A 21,434-nucleotide genomic window follows, 5' to 3' on the forward strand; every position below is an offset into this window, starting at 1 on the left:
GTAATATCACGTAATTACTTCGCTTTTTAAAAAAAAAGAAAACAAAGGAAAAAAAAGTTTTTTTTATTTTGGAGGTGACCGGAAGGTGTTTTAAATTAAGTATTGACCAATGACAGTACACACAAATATACACGTTCCTCTGCTGTGATGGTGCAAACCCTGTGGTGTACAGCACGTTTCCTTTAACGTGTATTACATTAGCATAGATAGTACTGTGACAGCATTATACACACATTATCTATGCTATATCAACAGTAAATGGAAACAGTTATGTATTATGAATCTATAATGTCGTTATTTTGTATAAGGACGCCCTCTGACGATCACCGCTGGCTCGTCAGCTTACGGGAACAATGACATAATACGACTTCCGGTTAAAAAAAACTTGTTACAAAGTTTTAAACAAAGTTATAGGAGAAGATTTGTCATGTCTACCAAGGCAGATGTGATTAAATGATAAGTTTTCCCCCGCAAATAAAACTGGCTAAACATATATAGTTTTTATTATTAGATTTTTAACTTTTTTTTACATATTGTAAACCACGTCTACTGGTACTGAAGCTGGGGAATAAAATCATAAAACTGTGATGGCGCAGTTCTGTCGTAAATATTACAGATGAGGGTTAAAGATAAGAATACCACCATGATTGGAAGAGTTAACCATTTTAATCTGTAAAAGTAATTACACACAAATGTTTGCTGCATAGACATTTAAGGATACGACGAACTATTTTACTTTGAACTGATTGGAAATGCCTTAATAATAAAAAGTTGAGAGAAGAGAGCAAGTTCGTATACGGAGGTGACGCTCAAAGTAGATGTACATGATCCTCCCTGGCGCTTGGTGGCGCTTGTTACTTGTTACTTGTTGGTATTATCGAGTAATTTCAGTCGAGAAAAAGAAGCCACCACGGCTCTGTCCGTCTGATAGCTTTGAGGCGGTGAATGACTTTTTTGTGTGAAGTATATCGTCCAGGTATCATATCAGTATGACTTTTATTGAGCATATTAATCAAACGAATTACGGTTGATTTAAATTAAATGAAACCTAACGCCTGTTAGTTGTCAGTGTTAACGTTTAACGTCGTGCTAATAGTCATACTAGCCATAGTTTTCGTTGTTAGCCTAGCATTTTTTGTCTTGTGTGTTGTAAACATGTAATTAATAACCTTTATAGTGCTAAGCGGCATTGAACGCATCCTTCTTGCTAGTCTTCTTATGCTTTGATTTACTAGCTGTAGAGATTTAGAGCGATTTAAACTGCTATTTATTACTGGTTTTTAACTTTGCTGTTGTTACTAACCTCATGTTTATTTATTGTTTTGTTTTACACAGGCTACACATATGACACATACATGTCTCCCGCTCTACTTTGATTGTAATTGTGCCTACCAGTAAATATGAATCGTCCAAAGCCTACAACTCTTAGGCGCCCCAGTGCAGCGAAACCATCAGGTCGGACTACTTGTGCAACCAAATCCAATCTTAGCTGTGTGTTCCATGTTGAATAGCACCTAGGCAGGAGAAACTAAAATTGTAACATCTGCATTTTTGCAGGCCATCCCCCTACAGGAGATTTTATTGCTCTGGGCTCTAAGAGCCAGGGAGGAGAGCCGAAAGCCCCTGCTGTCCTCCTGAAGGCAACCTCTACAAATTTACCTGCTGACCGCAAGAGAGAGACTTCCTCCACTCTGCCATCCTCATCAGGGCTAGCCAACCTAACTAAGCGGCCCAAACTATCCACCACCCCTCCTGTCAGTGCCCTTGGACGTCTCGCTGATGTTGCTGCAGTGGACAAGAGGGCTATATCGCCCTCAATAAAGGAGCCATCAGTAGTACCTATTGAAGGTAACTTTGAAGCCTGTGCATTTCTGAAGTTTTGTAAAATTTGAGATAGAAATGTCAGAAAATCTTCAGGTGACAACTGACAAGGAAAGTAAAAAAATATGTTTCTCTATGGCAGTTTCTCCAGCAGTGCTGTTGGACGAGATTGAAGCTGCTGAATCAGAAGGAAATGACGATCGCATTGAGGGATTGCTGTGTGGAGCAGTGAAACAGCTCAAGATGAACAGAGCCAAGCCTGACATCACACTTTACCTTAGCCTCATGTTTCTGGCCAAAATCAAGCCCAATGTTTTTGCAACTGAGGGAATTATTGAGGTAATTCTTTTAACACAGTTATTCTTCAGTACATATACACAGATGAATAATGTATATCAGCATTGCAATATTTTGCCAAGTGAACCTCACTGATTTGACAAAATCTTTGTTACTTTCCGTGTGTTACACTTGTGTCACTAGGCGTTGTGCAGCCTCCTGCGTAGGGATGCTTCTATCAACTTTAAAGCAAAAGGCAACAGCCTGGTCTCTGTTCTGGCATGCAATCTGCTGATGGCAGCATACGAGGAGGATGAGAACTGGCCAGAGATATTTGTCAAAGTGAGAACACCCACAAAATTCAAACACATTTCTGTCATGCATGAGCTCTTCTTATAATTTGTCCTTCTGACGTATACTTTCAGGTTTACATTGAGGACTCTCTGGGTGAAAGAATCTGGGTGGACAGCTCTCACTGTAAGAATTTTGTTGACAACATTCAGACTGCTTTTGGAACAAAAATGCCCCCAAAGAGTATGCTGCTCCAGGCTGATACGGGCCGCTCTGCTGGAGATCTGAGTGCAGGTATGGTACATTCAGGTTTCTGCAAGTCAGGACTACTGATGTCAGAAACAAGTGCTGATTGGTCATGCTGCTTTTGATCTTTAGGTAGCAGCCCTCATCCATCAACCCCAGATGAGGATGACAGCCAGACTGAGTTGCTGATAGCTGAGGAGAAACTCAGCCCTGAGGATGAAGGGCAGGTTATGCCAAGGTATGAAAGCTACCAACATAAATGTGACGGCCATAGCGTACAGTCTGTGTGTTCAGATTTACAGCATATATAGGTAACGCGGTTAAATTTTCACAATTGAACAATGAAAAATGATTGAAACAATGCACTGAGCTCCTTGATCATTTTGTGTTTATTGTTCTTATTCACTGGAAACCTGTAGGTATGACGAACTTGCAGAGAGTGTGGAGGACTATGTGCTTGATGTCCTCAGGGATCAGTTGAACCGCAGGCAGCCGATGGACAATGTGTCCCGAAATCTGTTGCGTCTGCTCACAGCCACATGTGGCTACAAAGAGGCAAGACTCATGGCGGTGCAAAGGCTGGAGATGTGGCTCCAGAACCCAAAGGTGAAACCCTTGATACTGACAGCTGTGTTAAATAAATCCATAGTGTTATATAGTTGTACTAATAATATGTTGCAGGATTTGTGTAAATAAAAGGTGAAATGTGGCCTCTAAAGATACAGCTATTGCAATACATTAAAAGTAGGCGACTAAGCATTAGCTTACTTTTTTCTGTGGTTGCAGTTGACTCGCCCAGCTCAGGACCTCCTGATGTCTTTGTGCATGAACTGCAACACCCACGGAGCAGATGACATGGAGGTTATCTCCAACCTGATCAAGATCCGACTCAAACCCAAAGTTCTTCTTAATCATTACATGCTGTGTGTCAGGTCTGTAAAGTTGTTCTTATTGTCACACATCTATTTTGTCAACACAGTCAGTAATTCTCACTAACCGAAGCTTTGGGTGTATCTTTGCAGGGAGCTACTAAATGCACACAGAGACAACCTGGGAACTATGGTGAAGCTCGTCATCTTTAATGAGCTGTCTAATGCCCGCAATCCCAACAACATGCAAGTCCTCCATACAGTGCTGCAGCACAGCCCAGAGCAAGCTCCAAAGGTAAAACTAGATCGTTTGGAAACATTTCAACAGAAATGAAATTATTTTTTAATAAACTCTGCATTTAATTTTATCTTTGTCTCGGCAGTTCTTGGCAATGGTGTTCCAGGACCTGTTAACCAATAAGGATGATTACCTTCGTGCCTCAAGAGCTTTGCTCAGAGAAATCATCAAACAGACTAAGCATGAGATCAACTTCCAGTCCTTTTGCTTTGGTTTGATGCAGGAGAGAAAAGAGGCCAGCTATGTTGACATGGAGTTTAAAGTAAGTGGATATGAAAATTCAGCAGGCCTACTTTGTTGAAGCTGTTTCGTTCATGCATTTAAACTTGGTTATTTCTCCCATAGGAGCGATTTGTCATCCAGGTGACAGATTTACTCACTGTTTCTATGATGTTGGGCATCACCGCTCAGGTCAAGGAAGCAGGCATTGCATGGGACAAAGGAGAGAAGAAGAGTGCGTTCTGTCTATTTGTCCTTCTGCTGTATTTAAAGTAGCTCGACTTGGCTTGGGTTAAACATGTGTCTGGTTTGTTTCAGATCTTGAGGTCCTGAGGTCCTTTCAGAATCAGATTGCTGCCATCCAGAGAGATGCTGTGTGGTGGCTTCACACTGTTGTTCCTACCATCAGCAAACTTGGTGCAAAAGACTACGTTCACTGGTCAGTATCCGTAGCAGATGTGTCGATTGTCCACGTGGAAATATTTTTGCTGCTTTATAAATCATTTATCTGCTTCATGTCTGCAGCCTTCACAAAGTGCTTTTCACAGAGCAGCCTGAGACATATTACAAGTGGGACAACTGGCCTCCAGAGAGCGACAGAAAGTGAGCAACCCTGAAATAGTAGCACATAATTTGCTTTATGTTATTTCTTAATTTTTTTTAGCTTCTGTAACTTTATGGACCTTTTCTTTTCATTCCTCAGTTTCTTCCTTCGCCTTTGTTCTGAAGTTCCTCTTTTGGAGGACACTCTGATGCGTATTCTGGTGATCGGGCTGTCACGTGATTTGCCTCTGGGCCCGGCAGACGCAATGGAGCTTGCTGATCACCTGGTTAAGAGAGCTGCCGGAGTCCAGTCAGATGGTTTGTGGAAGACCCGTTTTGGTTGTAAATGTTTATGACTGCTGTTAAAGTTATTTATGATAAACTCTAGTCGAATGTTTGTAGATTTGTTAAACACTTGTGCCTCTCTTTAATGAGCTGCCATAAATATTTCAAGGGGCAACTTTTATGTTTTTTACGTTTGCTAAGTAATGTTAGGAACAAAGGAAAGACTATTTTCATTGTTATAGTTTTCTTGGCACGATGCGTGCTGCTGAGCTGTCTGCCTGTTTCTTGTTAAGCAGATCTCGAGGTCCTGAGAGTGGAGAGGATCCAGCTCATTGATGCTGTTCTGAATCTGTGTACATACCACCACCCAGAGAACATTCAACTGCCTGCTGGGTATGTCACTTATCCTTAATGGCTTTTAAGAACACATATAGGTCATACTGTTTACAGACTTAAGTAACAAATGACTACTCTTGTTTAAGGTACCAACCACCAAATTTGGCAATATCCACACTCTATTGGAAGGCATGGCTATTGTTGCTTGTTGTGGCTGCATTTAACCCTCAGAAGATAGGTACAGCAATCATATTTACATACATCTTCATATAAGATAAATTGTTATAGGTATCTGTTGACAGATGTGGTGTCTGATATCTTTTTTTCTTTTAGGTTTGGCTGCCTGGGATGGATATCCCACCCTAAAAATGCTTATGGAGATGGTTATGACAAAGTAAGTAAAGGTTATCAGTAACAGTTAAATTATTTAAATGTAATAATTCTGATTGGCTAACACTTTTGTCTCTGTGGTTTTATAGTAACTATACATACCCTCCTTGTACCATTGCGGATGAGGACACAAAAACAGAGATGATCAACAGAGAGTTACAGATCTCCCAGAGAGAGAAACAAGAGATTTTAGCCTTTGAGAGCCATTTGGCTGCAGCTTCAACCAAACAGACCATCACCGAGAGCAACAGCTTGCTCTTGTCTCAGCTTACCAGTTTGGACCCACAGTAAGATACCAAGACAGTTATTTGAGAGTGGACATCCATACTAGAATGAAACATTTTTGCTCATATATTAGGACATTTGAAATCCCCTATTTTACTGAAAAAAATTATATAAGCTTAATATCTTTGCATCACAATGTGAATGAAGTCATAACAAATAATCTTAGCTTTTATTTGATGGTGGTGTTTGTGTTTAGGGGACCTCCTCGTAGACCTCCTCCTCAGGTCCAGGAGCAGGTTAAAAGTCTCAACCAGTCTCTGCGTCTCGGTCACCTCCTTTGCCGCAGTCGCAATCCCGACTTTCTTCTCAACATCATCCAGAGACAGGTAATGACCATTTCAATAACTCTCCCAAACTCTGCATCCCCCCATCTCCATAAAATAACCAGTTTTTCCCCCCTTTTCAGTTTTTTGTTGCAGTCCCGACAGTTCAGCCACAGTATTGAAAAAGAGCAGTAGTTTATGTTATTAATCAGTGAGTTTTGTCTGTTGCGACTCAAATTTTTTTCAAACTCATCTTCAGTAATTGCCAAACAATGACCAAATTCAAGGCATTACATGGAACATATCGGTTTTAAAATGTCCAAAATGACCTGGTCATTGTTGTATTATATTGACTTCAGTACTTATCTAATGTTTCCAAGAACATCTAATATTAGATTATAATTATATTAGATATAAGAGATTAGATTATGCCTCAACAATCATATGATGTGCATATTAGCTATATTAGCTTGGCTTGGGGCTTAGGCTGTACCACCCTGAGTGTGCCCGATTCTCATCTGATCTCAAGAGCTAAGCAGGGTTTGACCTGGTTTGTATTTGAATGGGAAACCACAAGAGTGCTGTAAGCTTTAGCATGGTTGAGTTGTTGTTAGTACCATTGCTTCTGGGTTCAAATCCTCTTGCTGTCTTTGGCCTTTCTGAGTAGAGTTTACATATTTATCCCTGTACCTGTGTGGATTCTCCCCAGAAGTGCATGTACTTGTACTTTACTTGGTGTTTCTAAGTTGTTAGTGTGAGTGGTTGTCTCTCTCTTTGTGTAACCCCTGCAAACTGTTCAGGGTGTACCCGACCTCTCACATCCAGACTGATTGGATGGATGGGACTGATTTGGAAGAAAATATAAATTGTGTTGCTGTTGTAATGTCAGTGTTAAAATGTATATTTTCAATCCCTTACAGGCTTCTTCTCAGTCCATGCCATGGTTGGCTGATTTGGTCCAGTCCAGTGAGGGGTCCTTGGATGTGCTCCCAGTGCAATGCCTGTGTGAATTCCTTCTTCACGATGCTGCAGATGACAGCTTGCTCATAGACGATGATGAAGAAGGAGAAAGCAAAGAGCAGAAAGCCAAGAAGAGACAAGTATTTTAATTAGTTTAACATTATTTCTTAATTACAGGGCTTCATCCCAAATTCATACCCTCCATACAAAATGTATACATGTGCTTGATAATAGAAATTTGCATCTGGGTACAAAATAAGACTTAATGACTAATCCTATGATTTCTAATCTTTATTCCTGTCAGAGACAACAAAAGCAGAGGCAATTACTTGGGCGCCTCCAGGATCTTTTGTTAGGTCCCAAGGCTGATGAGCAGACAACATGTGAAGTACTGGATTACTTCCTGCGCCGTCTCAGCTCTTCTCAAGTGGCATCAAGAGTCTTAGCCATGAAGGTACCGTCCTGAAAGGATAAAAAATGTTTCATGGTGTTGTGTTGTAGGTAAATCATTATTTAAAATATACATTGCATATTTGTGTGCAGGGTTTGTCTTTGGTGCTGACTGAAGGAGGCTTGAAAGATGGGGAGGAGCGAGACCAGCCCATGGAAGAAGACTCTGCAGATGCTGAGCTCTTGCCAGGTTACCAGTGGCTGCTACAGGACCTCCCCAAGCTCCCTTTGTTTGACAGTGTCAGGGGCATGACATCCACTGCCCTGCAGCAGGTCAGTTTTTCTCAACAGTGGACTGGAAATAAGTGTAAAACTTTAATGAAGGTTAATAAGAGTTTTGATGTCTGTTAACTTTCTAAAGGCCATTCACATGGAGACAGATCCACAGACGATCAGTGCCTATCTCATCTATCTATCCCAGCATGCACCAGTGGAGGAGCAGGCTTCTCATAATGACCTGGCTTTGGTAATCACAGCGAGTTGCTTGAGTTTCCACATGTCACTTTATTTTAAACCGTTCTTTTTGTCAATGAGCAGCGCTGACATGGGTTTGGTCTCCCTTTTGCTCTCTGCAGGACATTGCCCGGCTCATCGTCGAGCGTTCAACCATCATGAACAACCTCTTTTCCAAACACTCCAGCAGACCTGAGTCTGACGCTGTGCTCTATGCTTTCCTCTCCATCTTCTCTACGTATATTAAGAGGATGAGGAAGACCAAGGAGGGCGAGGATCTTTACAGCTGGGTGAGCACTGGCGATGAATGCTGCTCTCTTGATCTTCTCACTAGCCCACAGCAATTTAAATTTTTCCTCATTTTTAGTCATATAACTACTGTTACAATGTTGGATTCTCTATTAAAGATTTCAAATAATTGTCTAAAAGTAATCCCTGTGATCCAAAAGCTCAGGCTTTAGACTCCACCCTCCTTCTTTAAGGGAGGGTGGTCTTAAAGGGAGATAAAACTGCCCAATGCTGCGCTTAAGATAAATAAGGGTTATTTTAAACCTAGCAAAGCTAGTCTAGTTAAGTGATAAGAAAGTTAACAGAAATTTTTAAAATAGCTCCCCTTTTAAATAAATGTTAAGATTTTAGGCCTTGTAAACTAATAATTTTTCTGTTTTCATTGAACAGTCTTGAGTTAAAGAAAAAAAATTTAAGTACTGAATAGCCAAGTACAGAAAATATTGAACTTCCACCTGAGAGTCATTCTAAATCGAAGAGTAATTTCTGTTCTTAAACTGTGGACATACACCAGGGAAAGATGCATTTATTTTGTAACTTCATGCTTTATTTTGTGTTTTACAGTCAGAATCTCAAGACCAGGTGTTTCTACGCTGGACTACAGGGGAGACTGCTACAATGCACATTCTTGTAGTCCATGCTATTGTTATCTTGCTAACTCTGGGACCACCCAAAGGTAGCCCTGTTTGCTTTAAAGTACATTTTCAGCACTGCTAAAGGGCTGTAAGAACAAATTTAGCATTGTGTATCATTACAGGAGAGAGTGATTTCCACATGCTTTTGGACATTTGGTTTCCTGACAAGAAACCTCTACCCACTGCCTTCCTGGTTGACACCTCAGAGGAAGCCCTGCTGCTTCCCGATTGGTTGAAATTGAGGATGATTCGTTCTGAGGTCTCACGACTGGTCGATGCAGGTACAACTTGTCATGTGGATAAAAATCTTTGTTTTTCATCAAATAATTCATTTTTTACTTTTTAATGAATGTGTGTGTATCCTTTTATCAGCTTTACAAGACCTCGAGGCTCAGCAGCTGCTGCTTTTTGTTCAGTCTTTTGGGATTCCAGTCTCCAGTATGAGTAAACTTTTGCAGTACTTGGATCAGGCTGTGTCCCATGATCCACAGGCTTTGGAGCAAAACATCATGGACAAGCGTAAGATTTTCTTTTCTTCTGTGTTCTACCTGTTTTGTTGTTTTTTTTTTACTTTTTGGGGGATTTTTTAAAATTGTTTAACATTGATCTTACTGTGTATATCCTCTGTCACAGACTACATGGCCCATTTGGTTGAAGTGCAGCATGAGCGAGGGGCCACTGGGGGGCATACTTTCCATTCTTTACTCAGTTCCTCTCTTCCTCCACACAGAGGTCAGTGTCTTTATCCTGTAAAACATTTAAGTAAACATTAAAATCACTGGATAGATTAAATGTTTATCCACATTATGCTTTGATTTCTAACAGTACACGGCCCTGGGCTTTAATTTGAAGTAGATTGCAAAGTTACACCTCAGAATTTATTGCATTTTCAACGTTATTTAATGTTCTTATTGCACTGTTCCCGGCAGATTCATCTGAAACAAGTAAGGCCAAAGTTACAGTGGAAACTCCTCACAGCTCTGTGAAGATGAGAGCAGCCACTCAGCTTCCTGTAGTCGGGCCTGACGATGATCTCACTGGCATGTTGCTTCAGGTAGGATGTACTGGCCATTTATTTCTCCACTCTTTCTGGCATTATTTAAACTATTAGCGCACTTAGTAGACAAGTTACAATTTCCTTTGGGCTGAATTTTATTATTTATTTGAGTTTTAAATCCAAATAAAAAGTAGTTTATTTCTTTTGAGACTGATGTTGGGTAACTTCTCCTACTTTTTTTTTCCTCTTAATCTTTATAGATTTTCCCCTTGAAAGTGGACCCCCGCTGGCATGGCCCTCCTCCCAGTCAGGTCTCCCTGGCCCTCCAGCAGGCCTTAGCTAAAGAGTTAATGCGAGCTAAGCAGGGCCAGATTCAGCAGGGTGGTTTGGCATTTCGACTCCTGCAGGCCATTGCAGCCTTGCTCGCTTCTGCTCATGCAGGGCCAATAGTAATATCAATGCATCGGAGTCACTCTCTGTCCTGCCCTCTTATGCGCCAGCTTCATCTCTATCAGGTGGAGCACACATACACAAGCAGAGTCAGTTCATATGTCTATGTATTTTTATAAAGCTTCTAAATACAGTATTCCCATCTTTTGCTTTTTGCATGTTCTTTGCAGCGTCTCGTTTCCCAGGACATTGCTTTCTCATCCCTGTTTCTCAAAGTCATTGTTGAGATGTTAATCTGGTTAGACAACCCAACTGTAGAGGCAGGACCACTAAAGACTCTGCTCAGATCTTTTGCTGGACAGAACTCTCACAAGCACAGGCTCAGTGATGGTGAGTATGCCAGTAATTTCTTTGCAGATGCTGCTTTATTCATTTTCTATAAACTGCGAGTAATGTGTTTCTCTGCTTTGCAGTACGTACAGGTTTCCTTCACCTGGCTGAGGCGTTGGCATATCGCAGAGATACTGAAGTTCCACTGAGAGCCATCATAGCAATGCTGAAAACTGGAGAGAAATGTAATGCAGAACCTGAACTTGTTGGCAAAGGTAATAATGAAGTCACTGGATTGTTTAGGAGATAGATAGATAGATAGATAGAAACAGCAGCTTGGATTAGGAACTATCACTCCCATACTCCCATTTATTGTGTTTAAACAATATAAAGGTGGTCCAAAGCCTATGATAAATACACTACTTATTAATATTTTTCAGTGCTACAAGGGCTGATGGAGGTGAAGTCGCCATATTTGGAGGAGCTACTGTCTCTGCTGATGACTGTTGGTACACAGAATGGGACAGCGGGCTCTGTTGCTATGGTGATTTCTTTGCTCCTTCAGGAAAGCGAGGAGCGAGCTGTGAAAAAGGAAGTGGATTCTAATAAGTGAGCGCTACAATTCTATTTCCCTCACAAGTCATGCAAGAAACATTTATATTTGACAGGACTAGATGGCAAACATGCCTGCCTGGGACAAATAGCAGAACAGCGCCTGCTGCCTGTGGCCTTATACTTTAAACTCCATTTGGAATTTAACGTTGAATTAGCTTTTCAGCTTTGTGGTGGCTTTTCAGATGCACGTGCTATGGACATCAAAGACATCTGTAATCAGTTCTGCCACTGAGAAGTTGCTTACTGTGTTATATATTTTCTGATAGGAGTACAAGTAGAGGGAGTAATAGCACTATTGGATGCTCTCTGTAAATTATCAAAAAGGGATGTAGCTCTAAAAGCTTTGTTGTCATTATTGAGGCTAAAATGATAATTAAAGGTGACAAAGACAGGTTCCATGTAACAACTTCAAAATTGGTTTGTTGTTTCTAATTGACCAGTACAACTTTGTTAACACTAAATATTATTATTGATGTGCCTTAGCTCGCCTGTTAGTAGTTAACACATGCTGAGTTACATTTGTATAAACTAATCCTTTGGTTTGATCTTTGGCAGTGGCTCAGAGGTGACAAAGTCAGGACTTAGCTCTGGGCTTCTGGTTGATTGGCTGGAGCGTCTTGACCCTGAGGTTACTTCAGTGTGTCCAGACCTTCAACAGAAGCTGCTGTTTGCCCTCAACAAGGTAAGATAAGGCTTGTGTGCAGATAGTGTTCTTGGCTTATCACACCAGAGAAGGTGTTTGCTTGGCATTAGCGATGCATCCTTTCTTACTGTTTATCTGTTTCAGGCACGAGGGACCCCAGCTTACAGACCTTATCTTTTGGCCTTGCTTACACATCAGTCAAACTGGTCCACTCTGCTGCAGTGTATCAGTGCTCTTCTCAGCAAGCGCAGAGACTACAAGTATGTAGTTTTATCACAACCTTTGTCTGCCACAGTCTTGAGGTTTTATTGAGGATTATCCTATGTGTAGAGAATTCAAAATTTCACTTTGCTGCTTTTATTAGACTGGACCCATCCTCTGCTCTGGATTTCTTGTGGGCGTGCAGCCACATTCCTCGTATCTGGCAAGGACGTGACCAGAAGATCCCTCAAGTAGGATCAAAAGCTTTCATAGTTACCACCTTTTTTTTCTTATTTCTTTTCTGCTGATGTTGGTGACTCTGGTGCTCTCCTTTTGGTCTTTTTAGAAGAAAACCGAGAAGTTTGTTCTCCGGCTCAGTTCAGAGGAGCTCATTAGCCTGATGGACCTGATATTGTCAGAATCAGAGCTTAACAGCCACGACACACTCCAGGATGACAAAAACAGTGTGGACCAGGCCCCCTGCTCCCTCATCCAATCCAGACTGCCCCTCCTTCACTCGTACTGTAATGGAAATTTAGAAGACATCAAGAAAGTATCAGAGTACCTCATCAACTGCTCAAAAAAATGGGAGGACAGGTAAGGTTTATATTATTTAAAAATTTGCTGTATTTATCGGCAACGCCTCCTCTGTTTCTTCATCTTTTTGGGGTTTTTTTTTTTCAGATTGATTTTTTCTTTATCCATTCTTAGTTGGTAACACATATGTTTATTGCATTTAGTTGTGGATATTTTACCATAGTAGTCAATTAATCTTATTGTGACACATTGTATTGTTCACACTAATTGGCCCCAATACTGAAAGTCATTTTTTCCTTCTTATGCTGTGCTGATAAACTTGGGGTAAATCGCACCAGATTTTCCTTCTCAGTGCAGATGAACTTTTCAGACTTCCTCTGTCAGCCACAATGCTGTGGACCAGGGAAAACTTGATAATTAGGTCTATTGGTGTGAAATTAAAACCAGCAGAAGTCGTCTGTACTGTGATCTCTTTAAAAGCTCAGTGTATTATAATGAAGGCAAGAGGATTAAGGCTGAAGCTCTAAACTTGCCTGTGTTGTGAATTCCTGCACTGACTTAGCTGTCAGAGATCAGGGTGCAACTCTTTGTGGAGGCAAACCCTCCTTTCATGAATATGTCTCTGGTTATTAAACCACTTTAATGAGGAAACTTTGGCCAAGGTCAAGGAAAATTAGCTTCAGAATTACAGTAATTTAAGTGCAGTTAAGCTGTTTGGTGAAATGGTTGCTAGTGAAAATATGGCGGGATAAAAACATGTTGAAAGTAGAGGGTTTCGGCCTTGTGTCGAGTAAATACTTGATTGTATGTTAAGCATTCTTCTTGCGAGAGCTTGCTGACAGATAAGCTGGTGTTTATTCCAATTACACAGAAACTATTGAACAGTGAGCCGATGTTTTACTCTTGGTCAAGGTCGCTCTGATTTGCTTAATGCATAGCTGTAATAAACTGCTCATTTAGTAGAAGTGCATCATTTGAGCCTGACAAGAGCCTTAGCAAGTAAGAGGATTTTATAAAACTGCATTGACTCGAAGGTGAATACCTCTGAATTGCATCAAGCTATTCATGTCAATAGCTTGTGTTAATATATGTTAATTGTTGTTGCCTACAGACATAAATAATAGGGAACTACTATATCGTGTTCCTTAAACTGGTGTCACGTCAGCTCGGTGTATAATCACTTGCAAAAAGATTAGTTTGAGTGAATTTGATAAAAGTTACATTATAAAGTCAGTGGGACTCTTGCTCGCTTGAGCAGAAAAGCTGTGACAAGTGTTCTGTGACTGCACAAAAAGTAAGCATCCATTTACTGTCAAATAAAAAGGTCCAAGTGACACAACTCCATAACATGAGGGATTAAACTCTTGATTATTTTCTTGCTAAGTTTGGAGCTTTAGGATGGACAACTGAACAGTTCTAAGCCAATAATGCATTAATGGTGTCTTCCCCCCGCCCCCCAAAGAAACTTTTCATGGTGGAACCATAACATATAGCATACTTAGCGTTTTGTTTATTTTGGCTTTCAGTGCAATGAGTAAGAGGTGCCAGAACCTGCTGCTACAGATCTATCTGCACTTCCCTGAGGTCATCCAGCACGTTGCCCTGCCTGAAAGCACGTTCAGCAGCGGCGGGGCAGCAGATGGCAGCAGCTGCAAGGTAAAGATGTCTTCCCTCTGTTATAGAACTTCCTGCCTAATCTTGTGTAGGCTCCTCGTGTATTTTTTTTGTATCCAACGACGTAAAGGTGGACTATAAGTATAAACAACATCAACATGCCAGGATCCAATAATGATCCAGCTTTGCAACAAGATGTTACTGTAGACTGGATGGTATAGTTCTTACTAAATACAAGTAATTGAGTGATTTGATTGTGTCTTTAAATGTAATTATTCTTATTTCCCTTTATTCAGTGTTACAATTAGTTATAGCAATATCATGCTAAAGGTCCCCTTATGTGCAGTTCACATGGCTACAGCATTACAACATAACTTAATACTGGATACTGTTGGGAATTTTTAAGTGCTATATAATTAAACAGAAGCAGTAGATCACAATGATGTTGTGTATTAGAAACGGGTCACACATCGTAACTTGCAGCTTTGCTTAATGGTTAAACCATCTCTGATGTCCCCACTAAAAGTTCTCATAATGCTGAATTGTGTTTTTGTCAAATATTTTGTCTCTGTCTCCCTAATAAATAATGTTTTCTGAATTCTTAAAATCACAATTTCACTACTACATATCACTTACTGCCAAATGTTATGTTTCTCAGCTTGATGTCCTGGTGCATCGCCTGGTCACACTGCTTGCTGATATAGGAGACTCAAAGTCTGCCGAGAGCCGCGTGTCTGATGCCAACCTCGCTTGCAGGAAGTTGGCTGTATCGCACCCTGTACTGTTACTCAGGTGAAAAAGAAAGACTAAACTATGATGCCGTTTTTTTGTTGCATGAGCTTGTAAATTATCCACCACTATAGATGTGTGTGTTGTGTTTAAGCTGATTACTGATGCGCTTTTGTTTCTTTGGACCTTCCAGACACCTGCCCATGATTGCAGGCCTCCTACACGGTCGCATGCACCTAAACATGCAGGAGTTTCGCCAGCAAAACCACATGACATTCTTCAGCAATGTACTCGCTATTCTGGAGCTTCTGCAGCCACTTGTTTTCCACAGTGATCACCAGAGGGCGCTTCAAGACTGCCTTCTGTCTTTTATGAAGGTCCTTCAGGTGGGCAGCTCCACATTTCCAAATCTTCTTTAGGGGATTTAGTATCGGGATCCTACCAAAAGGAGCTACAAATAAGATTTTAATAGTGTCTTTTTTATGTTTGTGCCTCTCTCTTGCCTTGTAGAATTTCCAGAGGACACGTTCGCCGTTGGTCTTCATTAACAAGTTTCTTCAGTTTACACAGAAGTACATTACGCATGACGCAGCAGCAGCCATTCCTTATCTACAGAAGCACTCTGACATCTTACAGTAAGTGGCATCAGTAACTTTAAAAAGCATTCCTGATGGGTAAACACCTTAAAAAAAAAAAGTCTGTACTGCAGAAAGATTTGGCAAATTTTTCTGTTCTCGTTTCAGGAGTTTGTGTGCAGAAAATCCAGATTTGGTCCAGCTGAAATCTCTCCTTGCTGGACTCACTTTGCCTGTAAAAAGCTCTTCTGCAGAGGTGTCTACAGAAGAGAGAGATGGTAAGAGTTGCTGTTGTCCACATTTGATCCTCATGTGTAATTAAATTTGTAGATACACTGAAGCTACAAGTGATCACCTTGTGCCTGCTGGCATACTGTATATCTGAATACATTGCTACGTTTTCAGTGATACACTTTGAGAGCATCTTTTGTAATTTCTCTATGCAAACTGTGGTTTCCGCAAAAGCGTGAATTCTTTAATCTCATTTTTTTTCTCTTTACCAGACGACTTGGCTGCAGGTTCTCTGCCCTTAGTCAACATATCGGCCTCATTTTCACTGAGCGCTGCAGACATGACAATGTACTTGAAAAAGATGTCAAAGGGAGAGGCAGTCGAGGGTAACTTCTCTCCTCTATGTCCTACAACATACTGAGTAATGTAGTGTTTTAATACCTATAGTGAGTAATACACTCATTTTTTTCTCTCCCCCTTAACTGCTATAGATGTGTTGGAGGTGTTGACAGAGGTGGATGAGAAGTCAAGGAGGAGCCCAGAGATCATACAGTACTTCATTGTGAGTCACAGAAAATGGACACAAAAAAGGTCAAGTGCAGTGTCTCAGTGTGAAACACCTCAATCACCACCTTGTGTTTCTGTTGGTAGAATGATCTGCAGAGGCTCATGACTTCGCCTGAGGAGTTGTGTCGGAACATGGCCTTCAGTCTCGCCCTACGCTGCATTCAGAATAATCCATGGTAGGTTCAAAGCATTTCAGGACAAACCACTCAAAGGAAAACATGCTGATAGCAAAAGAAAATGTGTGGCAATAACTGAGAGGAGGAAAAAGGCCAATAGTCATGAAAAAAATATGTTGATCTCTATCTGTCATTGTTCTTTAGTTCATATATTTATATAATTTCTGATTGCTTACATAAGAGTGTGTGTTTCTTGTGTTGTAGCCTGGCAACAGACTTCCTGCCAACTTTCATGTATTGCATGGGTAGTGGCAACTTTGACGTGGTGCAGACTGCTTTAAGGAATCTTCCGGAATATGTGCTTCTCTGTCAAGGTAAGAAGACACTTCTGTGAGTCCTGCGCTGGTATTCTGGTCAAACGAACCGCATATTAAACATTTTGTAAATTGTGTATTTTTAAATATTTTAAGTGATTTAACCTCCTAGGACCTGGCGTCCACATATGTGGACATCACATTTTGGGTTATTTAGACCAAAATACTCAATTTTACTCCACAAGGGCCTGATAACCATTTACGAGGACATCATACTGCTACTGTTCTATCAAAATTTTAAACGAATATCCTCATATGTGGCTCTGATTTTTCATAAAAACAAAAATAAGGTAAAAAAAATAATAAAAAAAATCAGGTAATTCTTTGTTTTTACATTCATCGGGCCTCAATATGCCCAAATATCAAAGAGAAATTAAAAATGCATGCCGTGGAAGAGTTTGGGTCTTAGGTTAACAAAGGTCTTTGTCGCACATTTGTAGCTGAATGATGCCGTGTTCTCTTTTCCCCCCCTCCCTCTCCAGAACATGCAGACATCTTGCTCTACAAGGCGTTTTTGGTGGGTATCTACGGACAAATCGACACCAGTTCAATGATCTCAGAGTCCATGAAAGTCCTTCACATGGAAGCAACAACCTAACGATAAAGTGTTTGACTCAACGTCTGACTAAAAATGCTGTCAGTCATTCTTTGCGTTCCACACCTTGATATTATGTTTTTTCAATCCCTTAAGTTCAGTTCAGTAATTTCAGGATAATTTATTAACTTCAAGAAATGCATAAAAAATCCCATTGAATAAAATGAAAATAATATAATTAAAATGGTAAAATCAGCGTAATTGTAATAATGGAACAGGTATTACTGTGCTACATTTTAATAGATATGGATTATTTAACTTGGTTCGATTACTTCAACAATAAAGTTAAATGGAACATCAAAAGGTCATATTATTATATAGGAATATTAGTTGGAGACAGCAGAGCGGATAACGCTGAAGAAATTCTCAACAGAAGATAATGAAAAATAAATATAATATAGGAATTCATATTTCATAATTTGGGGTGTAATTTGGAGAGAAACTTTTGCATTTCTGAAGTTATTAAATTATTTACAGATGCACTATTTCAACGCTTCATGAAAAAAGAAAAGGGTTTTTTGGCTTCACACTTTTAATAGTTTTGAAAATGAAGTCCTTCTTTGAATTTTTGAATTTCCAGAATTTGAAATTAAGAGTTTAACTTATTTTCTCGACTGTATTAGTTGGGTTCAAGAAGAGCTTTCATTTATTAACTAGTTATTAAAATGTTCGAAGAGCTTGTGAATCATTAAAACTAAGAAACGAAAAAGTGTAACTGTTTAAACAGTGCTGTGAATTCCTTTCAAACCTGCGCACCATTTGGAAGCAACCTTATTGTGAACTTAATAAAATAACTTTTGGAAAATGCCACTTTTTTATTTTTCATTCAACTCAACCTGACAGGATGTGAGGAGTGTAATATTTCAGTAGTTTGGAAGCTCAGTGGAGACACTTTGATGGAACTTAATATGGAAAGCAGTTTAAAGTTCAAAATGTAGCAACAGAAATTTCACAAGAACCCATTATTAGCTTTCAAAATAATATTTTAGCACCTCAAAAAAAAGATTGAACTGAGGAAAAATTCATGCTGTAAGGATTCATTTCATTCCAATATTTCTTGGATCCTGATAAAACTGGAAACAGCTGTCACATGTACGCTTGCTCTTCACTGGGGTGTAACAGACAAATTAAAGGCGTGATGCACATGCTGTGATGGAAACCATTTTGCCATGAAAGTGTGAGTTGTTTTGCCCAGTGCCAGTGACTTCATCTGGAAACCTCTTGATGGAGTCAAAGGGATAAGTTAAACAATGTGCAGGCATGCCGGTAAACTAGCAAAGTGGACGTCCACATTTATGGTAAATTAACCATGGTGGTAATTGTTCAATCACACAGACCAAAGGCTTCTTTGAAGATGTGATGTGGGTAGGCCGTTTTACAACGTAGAGTGCTCCTGGTGTTTTGTTACATAGGAGGACGTGGAGATGCAGTCGCAGCACGGTTGAGGATCATCAGTGATGGTAAGACATGCCCACACTGGTGGGTCAGTGGAATCTGTCATTCAGAAATGTTCAGTCACCCATTGAGATATATGGGCCTGGCAGCTGGAAGCAGGTTTTCTTCAGATCAAAATAATGTGTTTTTTCTTATAAAAAAAACAACAATAACAAAACTGTTGGACAAAGTGCTATAAAAACGTATTGGGGGACTGTCACAGGGTGACTTGTGACAACAATGATGTTCATAATTCAAATTTTAAACGTTTTGAAAATCTATATCGTGCACCATACTTGCTGTGTGATATGTTAATTGCACCTGTAAGGTGTCCTGTAACTCGCCAAAAATTCTGTTTATGGTTATCAGTCAACAGACTACACAAGTCCAAGCAGCTTGGGCTCTTGGTCCGGCGCCAGCATCCCATTGGCTGGACAGCAGTGAGGCGGAACAGAGATGAGTGACAGCGAACGAGGAAGTGGTGGGAGGGAGAGCGGGGGGCCAAGCCTATTGCTGAATAGCCTGATGGACCACTGACAAGTTAACAACCTCTGTCTTTATTCATCATACCAATCCAGATGCACTCAAAGGCAGCTGCAGAGAGCTAAATGTTTGCGTGATCACAGTTAACATTTTTGCTTCATGGTAAAATAAAGAATCCTTTCAAAAAACCAAATCTACTGCAGAAAGTAATTATGCACTAAATGTATTTTGGCACCGGCTTTAACTGCTGATTTAAGGGTAAAGAGTTCAGAATAAAAGTAAATGTTATTCTTATTTAATGCCGTGAACGTCAACTCTGGCTCGTAGTCATGACCACTTGCAAAACAACAGTGGCTAGTTGGTGCTCCTTATCACATTTCAGATTTCTCCCTGGTTGTTTGCAGCTCCAACACCGAGGCTTCTCATATGGTCTCCAGCCCCCAAAACACACACTCTTGTGTTAAGGCCGTGACCTTGGTGGGGGTGGGGGTGGACTAATCTACCAAACGGTTTAAGTTGTGGTTAAAACATTTCAGTTCCATCTCAACCTGCGGTACACTTTTCTTTTTTTAACAGCAGTCACTTGTGCATAACAAGTGCTTGGAGTTTTCATTTTTACAGAACATTTTGCTGTAATTGTTTGGTACTATACAATTTGAATGCTATAATTGGTTTGCTCAGTGTAAGATCACTTTAATTTGAATACACAGTCTTAATATTTCTTCCAGCACCAACCATGCAAGTGTTGGAAAAATCACCGATTTTCCCCGTCCATGTCAAAGTGGACAGTAAATGAGCAGCAAGCAGGAATGCCGACCACTGGAGGCCTTTTGGTCTTCCTCTCAGCTGCAGGAGGGGCCCTGATGTGCCACTACCTGCCCATGCACATCTGTCTGCTCTCCGTCTTCCTCTCAATGGCACCCTCGTCTTAGATCATCTCCTTTTACTCCACGCTTGAGTTGCGCTTGGCTTGCATGGAAAAAATGTGGACCGTCTCTCGCCTCTCTTCTCCCTGGCACTTTGATGTCTCAAGTGTGATTGCTTTTGGATTGTGGCCGCTTTCCCTTGAAGGTTTTGACATGAAAAGCAGGCTGGGCTCTCAGGTTTATCCCATGGCCAGTGATCCAGGACTAAAACAATCAACCAGCTCACTGTGGGATACTGTTACCAGCGAGAGTGAGGCACCAACCATGGGGGCTTCCTCAGTCATCATACTTTTTCTCCCCTCTAAACTAAAATATTTTAGGTGTGTTGATTGAATTATACAAATCCAAGCTCCCATTAATAGATTTTAGACTTAAGTTTGTGCTGACAGTTGACACTAAAATATATAGAAGCTAGAGAATACATTACAATACATTCCCAATGTGTTTGCAGAGGTGGACAACTGAAATGATCCAACATTTTTAATGAATTAAAAAGAAATGAGGCTAGTAATTGCAGTTAAAATTGACCCAATCAGATAAGTATGATAATGTGACACGTCATTAACAGCAGAGGCATAAGTGACAACCCTTAAGCTTCACTTATACTTTCATTAAATATTGAATCTGTGCTCATTGCTGTTCCAGCCTGCAAATTACACCAGATAGATAAATTCCCATGACAGTGGAGCTGACGATAATCATCCATCTTCGCATGACATTTGGCAGAACTCTTGTTTTATGAGCTAAAGTGCCACTGGAGTGGATCAGAAAAAATAATAATGCACAGTGTTCACGATCTCTATTAGAGCAGATGGTATCTTATGACAACGAGGGCAGAGCGTGACAGTTAATCCACTTCAGCCATGTCTGTCAAGGAAAAAAGTGGGTAAATAGCCTGAGTGATTTAATTTAAATTTCAGCTTAGTGAAAGTGGTTTTTTTTGTGCAACAAATTTAAAGATATAAAAAGTTTCATCAGTGAAAAAGTCTTGTTAATAGCTTTAAATAGAGTTATCATGTCTTCAGTAGATATTTAAAAACTATATTTTTAGGTTATTTTATACATAGGTTTGTTTGGAGGTATTGAGATTATTATTTTCCCCCACTAATATTTATATACTTGAAAACTGAACCTACAGATAATTATCAGCTCCTGTGTCACGCAGCTCT

At 40.2% G+C, this 21,434-nt stretch overlaps 1 protein-coding gene across 4 annotated transcripts; it reads left to right on the plus strand.

The window, feature by feature from the left end:
• The first annotated feature begins 840 nt into the window (after positions 1-840).
• Positions 841-18,232, plus strand: ints1 (integrator complex subunit 1). 4 transcript variants are annotated; one of them, XM_040046506.1, is made up of 48 exons: positions 841-976; positions 1,336-1,455; positions 1,558-1,848; positions 1,964-2,160; positions 2,302-2,439; positions 2,523-2,682; positions 2,767-2,872; positions 3,054-3,240; positions 3,421-3,566; positions 3,657-3,798; positions 3,887-4,063; positions 4,147-4,255; positions 4,339-4,459; positions 4,546-4,623; positions 4,724-4,881; positions 5,142-5,241; positions 5,331-5,422; positions 5,518-5,578; positions 5,664-5,861; positions 6,056-6,185; positions 7,043-7,222; positions 7,387-7,536; positions 7,626-7,805; positions 7,894-7,998; positions 8,108-8,275; positions 8,838-8,949; positions 9,031-9,189; positions 9,281-9,427; positions 9,542-9,640; positions 9,838-9,962; positions 10,166-10,420; positions 10,526-10,685; positions 10,769-10,900; positions 11,066-11,234; positions 11,796-11,922; positions 12,028-12,143; positions 12,248-12,335; positions 12,431-12,681; positions 14,148-14,277; positions 14,894-15,027; positions 15,158-15,350; positions 15,475-15,599; positions 15,708-15,817; positions 16,043-16,156; positions 16,262-16,332; positions 16,422-16,513; positions 16,718-16,827; positions 17,310-18,232. In XM_040046506.1, the coding sequence occupies exons 2-48, from the start codon at positions 1,401-1,403 to the stop codon at positions 17,423-17,425; spliced, it is 6,564 nt and encodes a 2,187-aa protein (XP_039902440.1). In that variant the 5' UTR covers positions 841-976; positions 1,336-1,400; the 3' UTR covers positions 17,426-18,232. The 4 variants fall into 4 exon arrangements, with proteins under 4 accessions (XP_039902440.1, XP_039902453.1, XP_039902461.1 ...); XM_040046519.1 differs by having other exon boundaries at positions 5,145-5,241; XM_040046527.1 differs by having other exon boundaries at positions 1,573-1,848.
• Positions 18,233-21,434: the final 3,202 nt, after the last annotated feature.

The sequence above is a fragment of the Simochromis diagramma genome, unplaced genomic scaffold, assembly GCF_900408965.1.
Source record: "Simochromis diagramma unplaced genomic scaffold, fSimDia1.1 OVJJ01000321.1, whole genome shotgun sequence".
In the NCBI taxonomy this organism is placed as follows: domain Eukaryota; kingdom Metazoa; phylum Chordata; class Actinopteri; order Cichliformes; family Cichlidae; genus Simochromis; species Simochromis diagramma.

Bases quoted from the DNA above. Each gene is read 5' to 3' on its own strand.
- ints1 (XM_040046506.1), top strand. From the start codon at position 1,401: ATGAATCGTCCAAAGCCTACAACTCTTAGGCGCCCCAGTGCAGCGAAA. The intron at 5,242-5,330 runs GTATGTCACTTA...CTCTTGTTTAAG, and splicing joins AACATTCAACTGCCTGCTGG to GTACCAACCACCAAATTTGG. The intron at 7,806-7,893 runs GTCAGTTTTTCT...AACTTTCTAAAG, and splicing joins CATCCACTGCCCTGCAGCAG to GCCATTCACATGGAGACAGA.